This window comes from Betta splendens, chromosome 1 (assembly GCF_900634795.4).
Source record: "Betta splendens chromosome 1, fBetSpl5.4, whole genome shotgun sequence".
Classification (NCBI taxonomy): Eukaryota; Metazoa; Chordata; class Actinopteri; order Anabantiformes; family Osphronemidae; genus Betta; species Betta splendens.
This window is the reverse complement of record NC_040881.3, coordinates 7,819,373-7,840,615: the sequence shown is the minus strand read 5'-3', so window position 1 is coordinate 7,840,615 and position 21,243 is coordinate 7,819,373. Positions and strand designations below refer to the sequence as shown.

Sequence of the window (21,243 nt, the reverse complement as noted above, 5' to 3'; positions counted from 1 at the left end):
TTCCCGCTCGCTGTTGATCACCACCAGGTCAGCTCCTTGACGCTGGCAGTATCTTCTGCTCTCCTCCCATGTGTTACTCTCCACAGAGAGGAAGTAACATCTGGACTCGATCTTCCTCCACCCTGCAGGACACAGCAGAGCGGGCGCACAAGCAGCCAGGTCTGCACGATCAGAGAAGTCACACATTGACCGCTGCAGAGACCTCCAATAGCTCTAAAGGACAATTATCCTGGGTTGGCTCTGCCAGACATGTTAAATAAATATGCTGGCTTCGTATTGTCTTACTGGCTGCAAAGTATACTTTGAGCAGGCCGTTGTATATTTTATTTTTGTTTTGCCTTTGTTTTTTTGTTTTTTTAACATAATCACGATGCAAAACGAATTAAAGACTGTGCAGAAATGTAAAGTTACAATCATCAGAAAAGTTGAAATGATGCACTGGTAAAATAAAAATGAAATTGAGAAGAAGAAGAATTTTTAATACAGTATACAAAGAATTTAATAAGCTGTCATTATGCTGCAATACTGAAAATGCTAAAGTAAGTATTAAAATCAGAAGATTGCAATGCAATAATTGTTTACTTGAGAGCAAACAACATATTCTAATAGTAATGTATTTTAAGTTGTTCAGAGTATTCGTCTTTGCTTTTTTTAAAGGGAAAAATCATCACCCTTGGTCCCATTCATTTCATTCAGCAGAAAATAATTTTGATACAACTATTAATTTAATTAAGAGTTTAATATTGTTTACAATATTGATGTGATAGAATTAAAGTAACTGGACAAACTGGAGCTTGGCTCTCTGGGTAAAGGACGCAAAAGAGGAAGGCCAGATGTGAAGTGATCAGTGTATTTAGTGTCAGCAGAGGATAAAGAACAGTTTAGTTTCCACCAATATTGACTTTATCTGGTCCACTATTACAGCAGCTTGCTGTGATAACCAACACAAGGTGAGCAGAATCACTACGAATTTAGTAAATTCGTAGTGATAAGGTTACCAAGCAGAATAGAAAGCATTACATTACACAGAGGTCATCAAGAAAAGTTGAGCAACCCAACAACCCAAAAATAGATTTCCTATATTATAATTTCCTATAATATAAGTTCCTATAAGAAGTATAGAAGTGGCCACACACACACCTGCTAACACACAAAAAACTACTTACCAAAAGTTGCTAAACATAACGCACATCACAGGAAGCTGTTGATTGATATCGTCCTCTGACATTACAGTTGAACTGATCCCTGCAGAATAAAACAGGTCTTACTTCGACAGGTTGCCTGAGGTTAGACTGTTGACAGGTTTTTCTTTAAAAGTCCCAGAGTTTCACATATACTGTACTGTATCATGTACTGTATCATCACAGAAGTTTAGTTCAGAAACCTACTGTACTCTGTACATTTCCATGAGAGATATTTACTTTGTAAAACGCTGCATCCCAAATTAAGACAATAACGAATTTGTACTGTATCTTTTGATATCAAAAAGTGTGTCCTCTTATTCATTAGGATGAGTATTAGAAGCATACTAATGTAAGCAGAAAAACGAAAGTGAACAAATAGATACTGGTACATGTCAGCAGAGTAACCCTTCACCCCTACATGATCTCCAGTTCACTTCAGGACAGCAGGAAATGAAAGATTTGGTATCTCGGGTTCTATCATTCAGTGATCATTAGTCATTTGCCATCTTTCATTAATTTAATAGATGCTGGTGTTAATGTTACTGTAAGACTAGAAACTGCAGCTAAACAGGTGCTGTCCTGCTCTTACCCAGTAAAGTACGTTCAGTCCAACCAACACATGACCACAGTTTCTCTGCAGGCTGTGACTGTGACAACCTTCACAAATATTAAAATGAGATCTGATTTTAACCAACCCCACATTTCCTGTTAACACAGTCATGTGTGAATGTGCTGTTCCCTTTCTTATAAAAGGGTCTTTTTTGCAGAAGGTTGCTTTAGGATCAAGCTGAGCTGTCAGCAAAGCTGAACACAATGGATGAACAGGATACCAATGCAAGCACTGAGGAACCATCAGAACCTCACATCAAGTGGGAAAGAATGAAGAGTGATGAAGAGTCAGGTAATGTACACATGCAAGTAAAGCACTGATGTGTTAAATATGTGAAGACCGTAATTTGAAGTAAAGCAGACTTAGAAAAAACAAAAATTCTAAAGTGAGTCTGCATAGTCTCATAAATGTTCTTAAGGCATGTAGTTCAGGCACATCCCAACCTACAGTAAGAGCAACTACTGAAATTGGGGCAATAACAGACTGAGCAGCCATTGTCCTAGAATTATTACGAATGTACTGGAGGGCTGGAAGGTGAGACTGAGTTGGAAGAGTCCAATCTGAACTTTAATACGAAGTGTGATGTTGGCATGTGCTGTTCACCACTTTTAAAAGAGGAATTTAGTTTTTGGTTTGTTTTGTCATTTGATGAATGAATTTAGTATTCTGAATATAGTTGTTGTGGGTTTGATGATCACTTATGACTTACTGTGACCCGTTATGTTTTTTAGAATTATTTGAATATAGTTGCCTCTTTGTGCCTCACATCTGAAAAACATCTTTAATGTTATTTTATTATTTTGGGGTACTTTTTGTAGACAAAATTGAATCATTTTGGAAATCCACATAGGTTCTTCTTGCCTGCATGCTCGATCGCCCACATTAAATTATGAAATGAAATTAGCCAAACAAGTTACCGGAGCTGTCAAGCACATGTTCAAAGAAATAAAAAGGTGCTATAAGGTAGGAGTTGATACCTAGTTAGTCAGATGTACTCATGGATCAGAAGAAAAGTACAGACAAACTATAAATACATCACAATTCCTATCTTCTCATTTCAGCTCTTGAGGAAAGCAGCACAGTAAGGAACTGTTCCTACAGAGCCTCCACAGTGATTCTGGGTGTGCTGTGTCTCCTCCTGCTGGTTGGACTCATAACTGTGTTTGTCTTATGTAAGTACTCTGTTAGCAAACTGATAAACCAGTGGGTGGTGCTGGTTAACAATATTTATTTTGCTGTTTATGTGCCAACACAGACAAAGAGTGCAGCTCAAAGTGGGAAACGAAGAGGATCCAGTTACAGACCAGTTACAACAACTTGACTGAACAGAAAGACCAGTTACAGACCAGTTACAACAACTTGACTGAACAGAAAGACCAGTTACAGACCAGTTACAACAACCTGACTGAAGTTAAAGACCAGTTACAAACCAGTTACAACAACCTGACTGAAGAAAAAGACCAGTTACAGACCAGTTATAACAACCTGACTAAAGAAAAAGACCAGTTACAGACCAGTTACAACAACTTGACTGAACAGAAAGACCAGTTACAGACCAGTTACAACAACCTGACTGAAGTTAAAGACCAGTTACAGACCAGTTACAACAACCTGACTGAAGAAAAAGATCGGCTTCTCAAACAAGTTCAAGACTTTTACACAGAACCTCAAAGAAAGCCTGAGGGTAAACATTTATTTCATTTCCCTGCTGGACATGTTCTGTTTGCAGCCTCAGCAACCACTGGAACTACAGAGACTAAAATGCTTTACTCTGGCATAAATAATAAAACAATTTCCAAAGAGCATTGTAGCAAAACTGTAACACAAAATCCAGAACACTGGGCTTTTGGTTTACTGTAAGGTATTTACAGTGAGAACCCAAATGTATCCTGGAGGTTTGAGCCTTAAGAAAACACATGGATATACAGTTTTGTAAGTTCAAGTACAAGTTCTGTAAAAAAAATTAAGCTGCATCTTTTAGTCTTTGGCTTTAATCCTCATAACAAAAAATACAGTATATATTAGAACGATTCATTATTTTGTGAAAGAAGATAACTACGAGCTAATAATGTATTATTTTTATTTGAAACAGCTCCACATTCCCAAGAATGGACGTATTTTTCTGGTAGTTTCTATTACATTTCATCAACGATGAAATCCTGGCAAGAAAGTAGAAACGACTGCCTGCAGAAAAAGTCAGACCTGGTGATCATCAACAGCCCTGAGGAGCAGGTGAGTGTTCAGAAAAACAGTCAGTAATGGCACATAAGCAAACAACAGCATGAAATCAATGACTAATTGTTCGTCTCTGCCAAGGAATTCATAAGAAGTTGGAAAAAACGAGCCTGGATCGGACTGACGGACGCTGAGACAGAGGGGACATGGAAGTGGGTGGACGGGACTCTGCTGGAGAGCCCGAGGTTGAAACACTTGTGTTTTCTATTGATATGGTATCGAAGTGTCGTCAGTCATTGTCCTCAGTCAGTGGCAGTAAAAGAACAGCTATCTCTCAATCTACATGAATGCTGTAACAGAAGAAGTTTAAGATCTAGCTCTGATTAGACACACCACAAATAGATTTGTATGATATTTAGTCTAAGAAAGATGTAGTTGTCAAGAGGAATAAATGCAGGGATGATGTGGGAGATGGGAAACAATCGCGAGCAGTTTAGGATTCACTGACAAAGAGGTAACAACTGGGTATTGAATGTGGAGTGAATCACAATTTCACTGATCCACAAATATAATTTTGTTTTGTTTTGTTTTGTTTTTGGACATTTTTTCATTTTGACAAAATGTTGCTCATCAAACTTTATGTAAACATCTTCATTGACTTAACTTAATGTACAGTATTATTAGAGTATATATACAGGAAGTGTTAAGGATGATTCCTTTGTGTTTCAGGTATTGGGCGAGATCTGAACCAAACAATGCAGTAAATAATGAAGACTGCGGAGAAATAAAAAACTTTGATTCACAAAACAGCTGGAATGATCTACCATGCGATCTTCAAAATAACTGGATCTGTGAAACAAAACTCAACTATTAACTACTACTGTAATCAACTATTTCAGACAATAATAAAGACGTTTTATGTTCTAGCTTTTTAAAATACAATATACAGTACCTTAAAATATATTTAGATTTTTATCAACCAGACAATTTTTAACTAGCAGTGTATAAATGCATGTAGTTCAATAATAAAAAGGTTCTCAATCTGCAATTGTACTATGAAAAATGTTTATATATATTTGGGTAATGTACCTTTAAATAAAAAATCACATTACACTGCTGATTTTGAACTGCAGCTAATGCCCAGCGTGGTACAATAAACAAACAGAAATCCAGATACAACTTAACCTGTTCCTGCATAAGACACCTGTGAAAAGTGTGGCAGCGTAACTACAACACAACATGGACAATGACACAACACCCTCCAAGCAACTATTTAATATGGTGACTGTGTGCTGCTACTGCACAATGTCAAGGTTAGCATAGCATTGCTAATATATGACTAGCAGTCGTAGCTCCAGTAACTAGTACTACAACTATGAGCCAAGATAAAATACTTCATTGACCCTCGTTAACTGTGTTCTCTGCATTTGACCCATCTGTGGGAGCAGGGGGCTTCCACACATTGGCACATGGCAGTGTTTTCTGCTTTCTTCCCATGTGTTACTCTCTCAGGAGAGGAAGTAACACCCAGAGTTAATCTTCCTCCCTGCAGGACACCCACAAGCAGCCAGTTCTGGACAATCAAAGAAATCACACATTACACGTTACAGATACTTTAAACAGTTTTTAAACATCTGTCCTCAGCCCTCAGCCTGTCCCTCTCATTTCCTTCATCTGTATCTCGTGGGTGAATTCCGTGCTTTTGTTTTCACAATGTTTCCACGGTCTCTGTTCAATGCAACAATCATTTGCAATAATCCATTGCATTGGTACAGCTCCATCTGAACTCCATCACCACAGTGTGTTTTGTTGCACTCTGAATAAGCTGATGATTTGCTGTAATGCACTGAGCATGGAAAAAAAACTATTGACAAATTTATTTTTTAATTATTAATAATATAAAAATTACACTGCACAACTTACAGTATATAATAATATAAAGACAAATTTAGGCAGAAGACACCTTTACGACTTATGTCACAGGTAAGTCGTAAAGAAACAATGAGGGCAGCTTGTGTGACACACGGCAGCTGTAGACGACCAGCTGGATGGTTCTTGTCTCTGAGCAGACAGAAAACAGATGATCAGCAATAACAACTAAGGTTTAAAACCACCACAACGTAACCATGGTGGTGTGTTAGCGTTTCCAGGACACAGGGACGACTTGGTGGGAATAAGAGCAGAAACAATTTTTCCTGTTATGTGCTTATGAAATTTGCAACTCAAAGTCAAATCCATTGTGCTTGTTGTGTACGTGCAAATCAGTACATACAGTAGAACATATTTGTCTAATGTGGCAGTGTCATAATGCCCAGTTTGCAGGTTCAGTCCCAGCAGAGAGGGTTGCGTCGCTAATGGCTTTGCCAAATCAATCATGTGACTCATTTACTGTGACAACCCCTGAAGGGAAATAATTTTTTTATTTAGAATATACTATATATAATTTCCTTATCATTTCATGCATTGTTACACTAACTTGAGATCTGACAAAAAATATCAGATGACAAGTTAATCATGCATTTTACCATAAAAGAGAACTAGAACTCTTTGTTCTAAAAAGAAATTTTATTTCATGTGCATGCTTCTATGGGGCAGAGTTCCTCTTAGAGTTGCGACAAATCATTGGGGCATAGCGCTGTTAACGAATCTAAACGTGCTGCAATGTTGAAAAGTTGTGATGACATTTGTGTTGCTACTGATTTCAGTTTTTCAACTGGCGAATGCTGTGTGAATCAAGACAAAATGTGCATGAATTACCAGCCACGTGTGCATGCAAGATATCTGAAGCTGAAGATGAAAACTCACTGGCCACTTTATTATAGACCTGTAGCTGTCAGAAAATACAGTAATTCTATTGTATGTTTAAGACTGAGGTCACACACAGCAGCTTCAACCTTCATTAAATCAGATCATTTTAAACTCTAAGAGTTAGAATCAACCCTTAATCATTTTAACATCATTTTGCAGTAAGTGACGAAGCTCCTAACCACAAACTCTGCCTCTATGTTGTAATGGCTGCAATAGATCACATGCACAAGGAGGAGACGACACAACAGCCATCAGATTTAAAGAGAAGAGCTTCATTTTGCCATTCAGTCAGTCGACAGAATGCCTAAAACAGAAATACCAGAGTATGTTAATGAACAACAAAGACCTGGACAGAAGAATGACACCGACACAAGAGGTAAAAACATCATCATTCAGTTGTTTAGTTAGATAAACTATAACATCTGTAGAAATAATCTTCCAACATATTTACGGTATCTGCTCCTTCTGTTGCAGTAAAGTAGCACAGTATGAGTAGCGTCACAGCCACACAAAGCTGTGTGGTTATATTAGCTATTGTTATCACAAACTTAAAAGAGAAAACCAAACTTCATTAGATGCTAAATGAACAAGCTTGGGTGTCATTTACCACAGCAATGACTGGTAATAAATCACTCAATTGAAACACAACTAGAGATAGATTTATACTTGTGTCTTTATGAATAACCAACAGAAAGGACATTAAAAAAACTTAAGTTAATGGAATACCAAGTATTAACCCAGCTGTTCCTAATGGATAAAACATTTCCTGTGTCATTTACATCTGATGTGCATCTTAGGATACAGTAGATGATCTGTGTTGCCTCATTGATGTAATCTGGCCTCACTGTGTCTGGATGTGTGTCTGACTCTCAGGGAGAAACGTCTACAGGCTGGTGGCTGTCAGCTTTGGACTCTTATGTATCATACAAGTTGCTCTCAACAGTGTCCTGCATCTTTATGTTCGTAAGTAGTGCAGTTTTTGTTAAGAATGGCTTAGAAAGAAGAACTGCATAGTTGACATAATATAATCACTGACTGATAAAAAACACACTTGAAGTCTTCATCTTCTGCTTTTTCAGACAAAAACACACATAACCTCGAAGATAGATTGAAAAATGTTACTGAGGAGAGAAATGAGTTGAAAAGGAAGCTGATCGACGCTGGTAAGTGTGACGACAAAACCACAAAATACAGATTTATTAAACCTGACAACATTAGTTTCTTCTGCCATTAACCGTGCAGCTGTTCTTGCTCTATATTGTCAATGAGTAACGAGTGAGATGTACTGAACTGATCAGGTCAACCTTCCTGCAGCGGTCCTTTACACAGTATCTATGGAGACCGGCCTCTGAGGTTCCCCTTTGTGGTGGCAGCTTTCTTGCTCTATTTCCGTTTAATTATATTTCTACTTTTGTCAGTGGAACGGGATGAGCTGCACAGGAAGCTGATTGACTTCGATGCGTGTTTAAGGTGGAACTACACCAGCTACCAAACATTTAGCCAAATTGACAGCTTGGGAAGTCGGCACTGCTTGTGTCATTAAAAAAGTATGACAGAGTAATACAGTAATCAAGCAACAGGGGTTGCAAGCCAGTAACTTCTGTGTCGGTCCCAAGTCCGAAAATAAATAGAGGGTTGCGTCAGGAAGGGCATCCAGCGTTGACAACGACCGCCACCGATGCTGTTAACAACAGGGTGCCGGTGGAAATTAGACTGGTGTTGGTAGAAGAAGGAAAGGAGACAGAAGGGTTTGTTTGGTCTGAAAATAGGAACTCTTAACTTTGGCACAATGACACATAAAAGCAGAGAGCTAGCAGTTATGATGGAGAGAAGGAAGGTGGATTTACTGTGTGTGCAGGAGACAAGGTGGAAGGGCAGCAAAGCACATAGTACTGGGAGGATATAAATTGTCCTACCATGGTGTGGACAGGAAGAGAAACGAGTGATCCTGAAGAGGAAGTTTGTGAACAATGTTCCAGAGGTGAAAAGAATCTCAGACAGGGTGAAGAGCCTGAAGCTAGAAATCTAAGGGGTGATGGTGAATGTAGTCAGTGGATCTGCTCCACAAGTAGCTGTGAGTTAGAAGAGAAGGAGAGATTCTGGAGTGAGTTTAATATGGTCATAGAGAGTATCCCCAGAGGAGAGAGGGTGGTGGTTGGAGCAGACTTCAATAGGCATGTTGGTGAGGGGAACAGAGGTGATGGGAAGGTGATGGGCAGGTTTGGTGTAAAGGAAAGGAACCTAGAAGGACAGATGGTGGTGGACTTTGCTAAGAGGATGGAAATGGCTGTAGTCAACACTTACTTCCGGAACAGAGAGGAACTCAGAGTGACGTACGAGGTGGTGGTCAGGAAGAAGAAGAGAGGAAAGACAGAAAAGTAGACTAAGTGGTGGAAGCTAAAGAATGAAGAAACCTGTGAATTCAGGCAAAAGCTGAGGCAGGCTCTGCGTGGGCAGGAAGAGCTTCCAGATGACTGGAAACTACAGCAGAGGTTATAAGGAAAGCAGGTAGGAAGGTGCTGGGGTCGTCATCTGGATGGAGGAAAGAAGATAAAGACACGTGGTGGTGGAATGAGGAAGTACAGGACTGCATCCAAAGGAAGAGGTTGGCTAAAAGGGAGTGGGATGCAGAAAGGACTGAGGAAAGTAGACATGAGTACAAGGAAGCTCAGAGCAGAGTGAATAGGGAGGTGGCAAAGGCCAAACAGAAAGCTTACAATGAGCTGTACGACAGGTTAGACATGAAGAAAGGACAGAAGGACTTGTACAGGCTAGCCAGGCAGAGAGATAGAGATGGGAAGGATGTGCATCAGATAAGGGTGATTAAAGACAGTGATGGAAAGGTGCTTACAACCCAGGAGAGTGTGCAGAGAAGATGGAAGGGGTATGTTGAGGAGCTGATGAATGAGGAAGATGACAGGGAAAGAAGGGAGGAAGATGTGGATGTTGAAGAGCAGGAAGATTAGAAAGGATAAGGTCTTTAAGAACAAGGGTGACACACAGAAGTGCAGCAAATACAGAGGAATAGTTGATGAGCCACACAATGAAGCTGTGGGAAAGAGTAGTGGAAGCCAGACTCAGGAAGAAGGTGGAGGTTTGTGAGCTACAGTATGGTTTCATGCCCCGTAAGAGCACCACCGATGCCATGTCTGCTGTGACAATGTTCATTGAAAAGTACAGAGATGGTCAGAAGGAGCCGCATTGTGTCTTTGTGGATCCAGAGAAGGCGTGTGACACGGTGGAGGCAGGAGCTGTGGAACTGGATGAGGTTGTCGGGAGCGACAGAGAAGAACGTCAGAGTAGTCCAGGACATGTATGAGAGGAGTATGACGGTGGTGAGATGAGCTGTAGGTCAGACAGTTCAAGGAGGAGGTGGGATCAGCTTTGAGTCCCTTCTTGTTTGCTACGCTGATGGACAGGCTGACGGACGAGGTCAGACAGGAATCTGCCTGGACAATGATGCTTGATCTGTTTTTGTGTCAGACTTCTGGTTACCACAACAGTTCACTGACCTATTGTCACCTATAATTAATCACTTTTTTCTAGGTATGATCAAATCTACAATTTTAATTCTTACGTACTGTTTTTTCTTCAGTCACACACAACTACACCCAAAGCGGATGGCAATATTTCGAAGGCAGCGTGTATTACGTTTCTTGTAATAGGAAGATGTGGAACCAAAGTAGAGAGGACTGTCTGCAGAGAGGTGCAGACCTGATGATCATTGACAGTACAGAAGAGCAGGTACAGTGGGTTTATATTATCATAGCTAAAATAAATAAAGATTGTTTTAATTCAGTTTCTGCCTCTTAAAGAATTTCACCAGACAACTGAAGGACAATATCTGGATTGGACTGATTAAGACAGAGGGCATGTGGAACTGGGTTGATGGGACTCCACTGACAACAAGGTTCACACAGTTGAATTATTGAATGCATGATTACTTTTACCATCGAATCCGAGTCCAAATGTATGTATTGTCCTACTTTCACATCTTTGTTTTGGATTCAGTTACTGGATGCCTGAGCCAGACAACCCTGATTTTAAAGGAGCAGACTGCGGAGAAGTGAGCATGCATAAAGAGGAAAAAAACTGGAATGATAAACCATGTTATATTTCACAGTATTGGGTTTGTGAAAAGAAACTCCCTCTGTAACTCCCAACCTTGGAAATCGATGAAAATGTTCAACTTTCACACAACTCAGCCAAAAGTGAAAATAGTTTGGCCTTGTGTTCTTCATTAGCAAACGGTTCAGAACTGTTCAAAACAGCCACAAATAAAAAATATTAAAAAAGAATTATAAACAAAATAAGTAAACAACTATTTGAACCTAAACCAGATTTATTATTATTATACAAAGTATGAAAAAAGTCTTTGATTAGAGTAAAACATGTTTTTGCTTGTTTGATTAATGGAAGCCTAATTTGAAATTGTAGATGATAGAAGATAGTTATCTTTTTTTTTATAATTTGTCAATCTGTGGCATTGTCTGTAACATACATCTATAGATTGTACAGTATAGTACAGTGTTGAGATACTGTAAATGTATGATCATTACAGCAAATGTTTTGAGAACAAGTGTTTGTGTCCAACCTGAAATAAGGCATTGATTATTTAAGATAAACGAAAAAGCTTGTTTAAGACCCTAAAATAATTATTACTATATCTAATGTAAAGCTTTGAAAAGCAGAAAGAATTAACTTTCTCCTTTGACTTGCTGGGCTTTTAAATTAGTAAACAGGGCGGGTGGGTGTTTATAAAATAAAGTATGCAACAGAAAAAAGTGAGGAAGTGAGAGATAGAATTATGACACCACAGTTTATATCTAATGCAAAAACCTTTTATTTAGAAGAGGAGACTTGCTGGGTTTTTAGATTAGTAAACGGGGCAGGTGGTGGGGTTGTAAAATAAAGTGTGCTGCAGGAAAACAGGAACTGAGAGGCAGAATCATGAAACCAAACACTTTATAATTTGCTGAATAATTTTTGTCAAACCTGACAGATGAGGGTTCGGCCATGAGCGGTTCCACATGTGAGGAGGGTGAAGCTGCTGCTGCTGCAGGTACTAGTGAGACGCCCATTTCAGACTACAAGAGCATTAAAGCAGGCTGTTTATGTTGTTAAATATACAGTATAAATATATTAAACAATTAATTAATTCACACTTTATTATTAGACTTCAAACTAATGACTGTATTCAATCTGTGTTAATTCTGCTAACAGTTGTGTTGCTGGGGTGCATTTCAGGTCACAGTTTTGTTTTGTTTTTGTTGTAGAGCGCGAGAGTGTCTTCTACATATTAGATAGCTTTAGCTTTAATGCGTTGTGGTGAGAGCAGATCCGTTTATTGTTCTATAATGTATGTGTGGACTCACCGTTTCAGTGGCAGCGCAACTGAATCTCATTAAAGTATTTTGTATATTTCACAACGTGTTTGAGAATACTTTTAAAAATGAGGCTTGTTAAACTCAATCCAGGCTCCAAAGACAAAACGCAGAGGTTTCACATTTGGCACTTCATTGAATGCAGATTGGAGCAATTCACGAGCAGACCCGCTCAGTCCTCGTTTTCTTTTAGTTACTTACATAACTACAACACGAGTGACAAGTAAAACTCAATTTGTTGAGATAATGCACAGACAAGATAACAACAAAACATTGTCAGGGCATCGACAAGGACAGCTAACGTGTTCTTCCTGCTACAAACAGGAGCAACCGCTGCAGCATCCTGAAGTCACCAATTACTGTGGCCATGAGTTGTTACAGAACACGTGTGTATGTGTGTGTATTTCATAATGTGCTATTTATTGATTTATTTATGAACACTTTGGAGTTCCATACCAAGCGGCTATTAAAATGGTGACTACCGCTGCTACTACACAATGACAGGGTTAGCATATAATTGCTAATACGGCTAGCGCTTTATTATGATTAGCTTCATTCTCCAAAACTATGAGATAAGACATACTTTATTGATCCTTGTTACTTTTCCCTTGGGGAAATTGTGTTTGCTGCATTTGACCCATCTGGGGGAGCAGCGGGCAGCCACACATCAGAGACATTGTGCTCAGAAACATTGTGCAAAGTGTCTTGCTCAAAGACACACCTGGTGGAATCAACTGGGTTTGAACTGGCCACCTTTTGCTTCGCAGACTGACAGTCTACCCAGACAGATACAAACTATTAGAAATGCTCTGCTTGACATGTATATACTGTCATTCATGCGTTTGAGGGAGGTACCGATATGAGCAATGCATGACACAACTTCTCTTGAGAGATGCTGCGTGACCTTCAGGCTAAATCAGTAATGTAGTGCTCTCCCTGCTGGTCTCCTTCTGTAATTACATGTACTCATAGCCAAGAATAGTCCAGTCTTAAACTGATACTGGCATCAACCTAATTTTTTTATAATGACCTTGAAACAGGATAAACCGGTGACATTTACGATAAGGCTACATAAGTTACTCCCTGGACTCGTGTTGCTTCTGCTTCTGCCCGGGTCTTGGTCACCATATGCATCACAGTATTAGACATCATTCAGATAGTGATAGATCTATAAACTGTTTGTGGAAAAGCAAGTACATGTGAAAAACATTTGTCACTCAAGACCAGAAAATATGCAGACAGGGCTTGAATTCATCCCACACTAGATGGATATATAAACTTTCCTGTCTGATATATCACCATAAAAGTAAAGAACTTACTCCAAACATAAGCAGACCTTGTAATTACAGCCAATAGCTTCTAAGGTTTCGAGCTGAACCTTCACATTCCTCCTATCTTTGTACGAGGAAGGAAGTCTCGAGTGAATAAGACAGTGCTTGGGTCGTCTCCCCAGTTCAAAAGTGGGATGTGTTTACATCTGAACTTTCTGAAAGCACAAGTCTCAATAATATTATTATTTATTTATTAGTGAAGCAGTTCATAAGGTCATTGCTGCTGAGATTTAAGGGGATAGTAGGCTCAACACAGCTATGACTCTTAGTCAGCCTGGCTACAGTGCTAAAAAGAAACCTGGGGTTGTTTTTGTTTTCCTCAATTAAGGAGGAATAATGTGTTTTTCTAGCAGCACAGAGTGCTTTTTTATATATTATTAGACTGTCCTTCCATGCAATGCAGTTTACATTTATTTTGTTGGAACGCCACTGTCTTTCTAGTTGTCTGGTCCTGTGCTTTAGGCTGAGGATCTCTGAGTTGTACCATGGGACTAACCTCCTCTGATTCACTGTCTTCAGAGGAGCCACTGTGTCTAACATTGTGCGTACAGAAGCTGCAGCATCATCCACAAGACAGTCAACCTGTTCATAAGGATTAAGGTGACTGTTCTCTGTGTATCTACAAGACATTGAGGCAAAAGATGATGGAATCATCTGCTTGAATAAACATCTGCTATAGTAACATTTCTTTCCAGCTATTGTAAGGTCAATTATGCTAAATTCAAAAGTTAATAAGAAATGGTCAGATAACAGAGGGTTTTGGGGAAGAACTATTAAATTATCAATTTCAACCCCATATGTCATGACAAGATCGAGGGTATGATAAAATGATGAGTGGGTTTATTTACCTGCTGTGTAAAACCAATAGTGTCTAAGGAGTTAAAAGCAGTGCTGAGTCAGTTGCTGTCAACATCTACATGAATGTTAAGTACTACAATGACTTTATCTGTGCTAAGAACTAGGTCTAGATTTATAAATGGCTGCTACTCCTCCACCTCTACCTGTACATCTTGGAACATGATAGTTGATGTGACTCATTGGAGTCGACTCATTTAAAGTAACATATTCATCCTGCTGCAGCCAGGTTTCAGTGAGACAGAACAGATCTATGTGATGGTCATTTATCAAGTCATTTATTAACAAGGATTTAGATGAGAGAGATCTGATATTTAATAAACCACACTTTATTAACTTACTGTTACTTTGTTCTGTAAGAGGAACTGTTTTGATGTTTATTAAATTCTGGTAAGTCACTCCTCTTTGATTTGTTATCTTGTATAGTTTAGGTTTAGTTTAAGACTAAGAGTGGGTGGCGGCTGTAGAGAACATGCAGAGAGGCGTGTAAGACTGCGACTCTGCGTCCTGGGCTCCACTCTGAGTTGTCACGGAGTGGGGAGGCTAAGCAACATGGCCATGTTACTAGAAAGCAGAGAGGCTCCGTTCAACGAGGGATGGACGCCGTCTCTTCTGATCAGCCCAGGTTTTCCCCAAAAAGTGCTCCAATTAGCCACAAATCCCACATCGTTTGCAGGGAACCACCTAGACAGTTATGATGACATTTGTGTTGCCACTGAATTCAGCTTTTCACCTGGCGAATGTTGTGTGGGTCAAGACAAAATGTGGAGGAATAATGAATTCTATTGTATGTAATACTGAGGTCACACACAGCAGCTTCAACCTTTATTAAATAAGATCAGTCACAAAGCTTCTAACCACAAACTGTGTCTGTATGTTGTAATGGCTGCAATAGATCACATGCACAAGGAGGAGATGACAAAACAGCCGTTGGGTTTAAAGAGAAGAGCTTAATTTTGCCATTCAGTCAGTCGACATAATGCCTAAAACAGAAATACCAGAGTATGTTAATGAACAACAAAGACCTGGACAGAAGAATGACACCGACACAAGAGGTAAAAACATCATCATTCAGTTGTTTAGTTAGATAAACTATAACATCTGTAGAAATAATCTTCCAACATATTTACGGTATCTGCTCCTTCTGTTGCAGTAAAGTAGCACAGTATGAGTAGCGTCACAGCCACACAAAGCTGTGGCTAATGGATAAAACATTTCCTGTGTCATTTACATCTGATGTGCATCTTAGGATAGATGAGCTGTGTTGCCTCATTGATGTAATCTGGCCTCACTGTGTCTGGATGTGACTCTCAGGGAGAAACGTCTACAGGCTGGTGGCTGTCAGCTTTGGACTCTTATGTATCGTACAAGTTGCTCTCAACAGTGTCCTGCATCTTTATGTTCGTAAGTAGTGCAGTTTTTATTAAGAATGGCTTAGAAAGAGGAACTGCATAGTTGACATAATATAATCACTGACTGATAAAAAAACACACTTGAAGTCTTCATCTGCTTTTTCAGACAAAAACACACATAACCTCGAAGATAGATTGAAAAAAGTTACTGGGGAGAGAAATGAGTTGAAAAGGAAGCTGATCGACGCTGGTAAGTGTGACGACAAAACCACAAAATACAGATTTATTAAACCTGATAACATTAGTTTCTTCTGCCATTAACCGTGCAGCTGTTCTTGCTCTATAATGTCAACAAGGAGTGAAATGTAAAATACTGTTTGTCATTGGGACTAAAACCCAAGTCATGAAGGTTCTATGCGAAGCCTCCCTTTTCAGGACAAGACCTACAAAACTCTGCAGTGGCTGCAGAACAAGTCTCTGATTGTGCATGAGTAGGAACCTTGTAAAACATCTGTGGACAGAGACATGTTCTAACAGGAACAGGCTGAACTGATCAGGTCAACCTTCCTGCAGCGGTCCTTTACACAGTATCTATGGAGACCGGCCTCTGAGGTTCCCCTTTGTGGTGGCAGCTTTCTTGCTCTATTTCCGTTTAATTATATTTTTTACTTTTGTCAGAGGAACGGGGTGAGCTGCACAGGAAGCTGATTGACTTCGATAAGTGTTTAAGGTGGAACTACACCAGCTACCAAACATTTAGCCAAATTGACAGCTGGGGAAGTCGACACTGCTTGTGTCATTAAAACAGTACGACAGTAATGATTAACACAGACTCAACGTGAAATGGATTCAAGAATTACTATAAGAACTCTGGTTCTAGATTCTGAAAACTAATAACACTCTATGTGTGTCTATGTATTAGAGATTTATCATATCATATATAAGATCATATGTTTGTGTCACTGTGCTGTTTTTGTGTCAGACTGCTTTTTAATAGTTTGCTGACCTATAATAAATCACCTTTTTTCTAGGTAGGATCAAATCTACAATTTTAATTCTTGCTACTTTAATAATACAAAGAATTGGTCTTTTTGCTTCAGTCACACACAACTACACCCAAAGCGGATGGCAATATTTCGAAGGCAGCGTGTATTACATTTCTCCTGTTACTCTGAAGACGTGGAACCAAAGTAGAGAGGACTGTCTGCAGAGAGGTGCAGACCTGATGATCATTGACAGTACAGAAGAGCAGGTACAGTGGGTTTATATTATCATAGCTAAAGTAAATAAAGATTGTTTTAATTCAGTTTCTGCCTCTTAAAGAATTTCACCAGACAACTGAAGGACAATATCTGGATTGGACTGATTAAGACAGAGGGCATGTGGAACTGGGTTGATGGGACTCCGCTGACAACAAGGTTCACACAGTTGAATTATTGAATGCATGATTACTTTTACCATAGAATCCGAGTCCAAATGTATGTATTGTCCTACTTTCACATCTTTGTTTTGGATTCAGTTACTGGATGAATAATGAGCCAAACAACTATGACGATAGAGGAGAAGGCTGTGCAGAAGTGAGGCTGCATAAAGAGGAAAACAGCTGGAACGATGAACCATGTTACTATGAACAGAACTGGATTTGTGAAAAGAAACTGCCTCTGTAAAGTAGCATCCAACCTTGGAAATCAATAAAAAAGGTTTCACACTTTCACACAACTCAGCCAAAAGTGAAAATAGTTTGGCCTCGTGTTCTTCATTAACAAACAGTTCAGAACTGTTCAAAAGAGCCACAAGGTTCTCTACAAATAAAACCAAATAAATAAACAACTATTTAAACCTAAACCAGTATTATTATTATTATACAAAGCCTGAGAAAAGGCAGAAGTATTTGATTACAGTAAAACTTGCTTTTGCTTGTTTGATTAATGGACGTCTAAATTCAAATGGAAGATTCTGTCACGGCTCGGCGGGAGCGAACAGCAAAACGTGGTCAAGCAGGCAGTCGTCAAAACCAGTGATCCAAGATCCAGCAAAGGTCCAGGCAGGGACAAGGCAAGGACACGGTCAACATGCACGAGTCAAAAATCACAGCTGGAAAATACAGAAGGTAAAGCATGAATTGACTGTACAAAACAGGAACTAAACAGGATGTAGAAGAAAGTAAAACAGGAACTGAACGTGACAACACAAAACCACACAGGACCAGTCCAGGTTATGACAGATACTACACACAACTAACCTATAATGGCAGTAAAGGCAGATTTCTTTTGCAAATTATACAGATATTTTTTACAATTAGTCAATTTGTGGCATTGTCTGTAATGCACATTCTGGTCAGCTGGAACGTTTGCTTTAATTTTGTTTGTAAACCTAAATGGAAAAAATCTCAAAGTTAAGTCTTTCAGATAAGTTTGAAAATGTAAACTCCTGAAAACTCCAATTCTGTCTTCATAAAAATGCCAATGACCTTTTTTTCTTTCTCTCAAAGAGAGGTTTTAGAAAGCACATTTTGTTTATTTAAACCTCGTGTGGTGTCTAAAAATTAAAAAATGAAATAAACTAAAATATGCCAATGAACAATTTTTGTCAGACCTCGTGTCACTTTGATGGACTACGACGATATTTACAGCAAGAGATGGCACAAAAATCAACAAGATCTAACAATAGATTTGTAATCCAGCTGTAAAACAGAAAGAAAAATGAGCAGTGATACACACAGTGAGTATGTTTTCATATAATCAGGAAAGAAACAGGAAGGATTCACTCAATTTTTTTTGTGTTTGTCACTTATCTCACTTTTCTCAAGAATGAGGAAGTGCAGGAGCAGTTTGAGATAAAGGAACATAGAGAAGAAGCAGATCACACATCAGTGACAAATAGGGATCATCATGTGTGCTGCAAACCCCCCCGATGCTTCAGCGAGTTCGGCCGTGAGCCGTTCCACATGTGAAGAGGGAGAAGATGCTGCTGCTGCGGTTCCTGGTGAGACATTTCCATTGTAGGGAAAGAGGCTGAGAGTAGTATTGAAGCAGGCATTTGTGTGATGTTATTAAATTATACACATAATTTTGTATAAATATATTAACTGATTAATTAATTAAAACTATTAATTTTATATACACTTCAAACTAATGTGTGTATTCAATCTGTGTATTAAATTTTGCTAACAGTTGAAAAATGGCATCGATGGGTTGCTGTGAGCTTTTGTGGCTTGTGTATCCTCCACATTGCTCTCAACATTTCCTTGCATTCTGCTTTTGGTGAGTTGTCATTATTTAATATTTATATATTGACCAGCCTTAACAATTTAGTTTTATATACAGAATTACAATCAAAATATAAATGAAAGGTTTTATTAAATAAACATAATGTTGGCTGACTGCTGAGACGGACGAGGTGAAGAGGATCAGTGTTGGTAACTACATTCTAACAATCATCTCAATGAATGAGTTGTAGCTCTATCCACTTATTGAAAAGTGATGTATCATAGATAAATGTGTAACGACAACCCTGCTTAATACAGTGAAATTAGTCCTTAAATACTGTAACATGAAACAGGTGTACAGTAAGTGATAAACACAACAGGAGCGGAAACAGGAAACAGCAACAGGACATCACACACACACACACACACACACACACACACACACACACACACACACACACACACACACACACACACACACACACACACACACACACACACAGCTTTACACAGCTTTACACAGCTTTACACACTCAGTCCCGTTCAGATTCATCATCAGAGCTTTGGTAATACCTCATTTGTGACATTTCTTGCTTTCTTAATGTTTTAAAGCATTAGATTTGTTGTTACACAGTCAACAGCCCAATTAGTGTTACTACTGTACAAATACATTCTATGACATCAAACTTCTAAGAAAACCAGTTGGGAAACCAGGTAACTACATGTGATGAGTGAACATCAATAGTCATCTTCAAAACAAAATGAAACTAATCTGATAGTAAGAAATCAGTAAAAAATATAAAACTTATTTTCAAAAATATTTTAATTACACAATTGAAATAATTTGATCCAACCTGCCGTGACCCATCTACAAAATATTATATATTGAAATATATATTGATATATTGAATAAATGAAATCTCTAAAGAAATCATGTCCAAACTTGTGTATTTGTTAGTATTTATATGCAGACGTATTTAAATTCTCTTGTTTTAAAAACTTAGCTTTACAGCGGAGGTTCCTGACTGAGGAGAGAGATGATTTGAGGAAGAAGCTGAATGATTTCAGTAAGTTTCCAATCATCAGGATGGAGTCAAAAGCAGTATTGGTAATATTTTATTATTTTACTATTAAATTGACAAACAACTAGAAAACCTTCTAACAAGCTCCAACCAATTTACCTCTTCTCTCTTGGTCTACTTTGTTATTGACATTATCTCTTTTCATTAACAGATTATTTTTCCCAAAATGAATGGGTCTATTACAATGGCAGTTTCTATTATATCTCTTCCATCTTGAAAACCTGGCAACAAAGTAGAGAAGACTGTCTGCAGAAGAAAGCGGACCTGATTATTATCAACAGCAAGAAAGAACAGGTGTGTGTGTGTGTGTGTGTGTGTGTGTGTGTGTGTGTGTGTGTGTGTGTGTGTGTGTGTGTGTGTGTGTGTGTGTGTGTGTGTGTGTGTGTGTGTGCGTGCGCGTGCGCGCGCGTGCGTGCGTGCGTGCGTGCGTGTGTGCGTGCGTGTGTGTGTTTTCTTTAGTTATACAGTAAAACAAATTGATGTTTGCCTTTTTATGCAAGGATTTCTTCCAAAAGTTCCGAAAGGCCATGTGGATTGGACTGACAGACAGAGAAACAGAGGGAGTGTGGAAATGGGTGGATGGGACTCTGCTGACCACAAGGTTCACACAGTACTTTCCTATTAAGTTGAATTGTTTAAGGCTTATTTTTAACTTGACTGATTTCTGTGTGATGCTGAGTGTAAAAAAACTTTTTTTTTGTTGTTCGGTGTCAGCTTCTGGGGCCCTGATGAGCCCAACAGTTATCAAGGCAAAGATGAAGACTGTGCAGTCACCAGGTACCATGGCGGAGAAGAAAGCTGGAATGACGACAAGTGCGAAACAGTAAATCTGTGGATTTGTGAAAAGACAATGACTTTATAAGTGAATATTCACAGCGGTCATTTTGTGCTGTACAAATGGATAAAACAGATAAAATACAATAGTAACAAAACGTTTTTTTTATAATCAGGGTTGACACTTTCAGTAGATTCATTGTTGCACCAATCTGCATATGTGGGATGAGTTAAAGTTGTTGTTTAATACATTCATAACAATACTGCATTGTTTTAGGTGTGTGCATCATAACATGTGGCCTGTAAGCCATCATTATCTGGTGCTAGATAATATTAAAATCAGTTCTCACAGTGTGGTGAAGAACATTGTTACAAAGTATGAGTTGTAATATCTAGATATATTATTTTTATACTGGTTCTTTAAGGGTTCTGAATTCAAAGAAAAACATCATCCTTATTATTTGCTAGAACGTTTATGAA

At 38.7% G+C, this 21,243-nt stretch overlaps 2 protein-coding genes across 2 annotated transcripts in view; both read left to right on the top strand.

Moving 5' to 3' along the window:
- LOC114843184 (uncharacterized) overlaps positions 1–21,100 on the top strand; it is a 26,981-nt gene extending 5,881 nt beyond the window's left edge. The window contains exons 5-17 of the mRNA XM_055508189.1: positions 87–233; positions 1,965–2,085; positions 2,856–2,966; positions 3,050–3,478; positions 3,887–4,026; positions 4,111–4,214; positions 4,699–4,840; positions 7,039–7,153; positions 7,651–7,740; positions 7,857–7,940; positions 10,373–10,521; positions 20,490–20,590; positions 20,704–21,100. Of these exons, the coding sequence (XP_055364164.1) occupies positions 87–233; positions 1,965–2,085; positions 2,856–2,966; positions 3,050–3,478; positions 3,887–4,026; positions 4,111–4,214; positions 4,699–4,840; positions 7,039–7,153; positions 7,651–7,740; positions 7,857–7,940; positions 10,373–10,521; positions 20,490–20,590; positions 20,704–20,851 (1,881 nt within the window). The 3' untranslated portion in view covers positions 20,852–21,100. The remainder of the gene's footprint in view (positions 1–86; positions 234–1,964; positions 2,086–2,855; positions 2,967–3,049; positions 3,479–3,886; positions 4,027–4,110; positions 4,215–4,698; positions 4,841–7,038; positions 7,154–7,650; positions 7,741–7,856; positions 7,941–10,372; positions 10,522–20,489; positions 20,591–20,703) is intronic.
- On the top strand, positions 15,246–17,438 carry LOC114863172 (CD209 antigen-like protein A). Its single transcript, XM_029164048.3, has 6 exons — positions 15,246–15,402; positions 15,662–15,751; positions 15,866–15,949; positions 16,800–16,951; positions 17,023–17,117; positions 17,219–17,438. The coding sequence occupies exons 1-6, from the start codon at positions 15,327–15,329 to the stop codon at positions 17,364–17,366; spliced, it is 645 nt and encodes a 214-aa protein (XP_029019881.1). The 5' UTR covers positions 15,246–15,326; the 3' UTR covers positions 17,367–17,438.
- Positions 21,101–21,243: the final 143 nt, after the last annotated feature.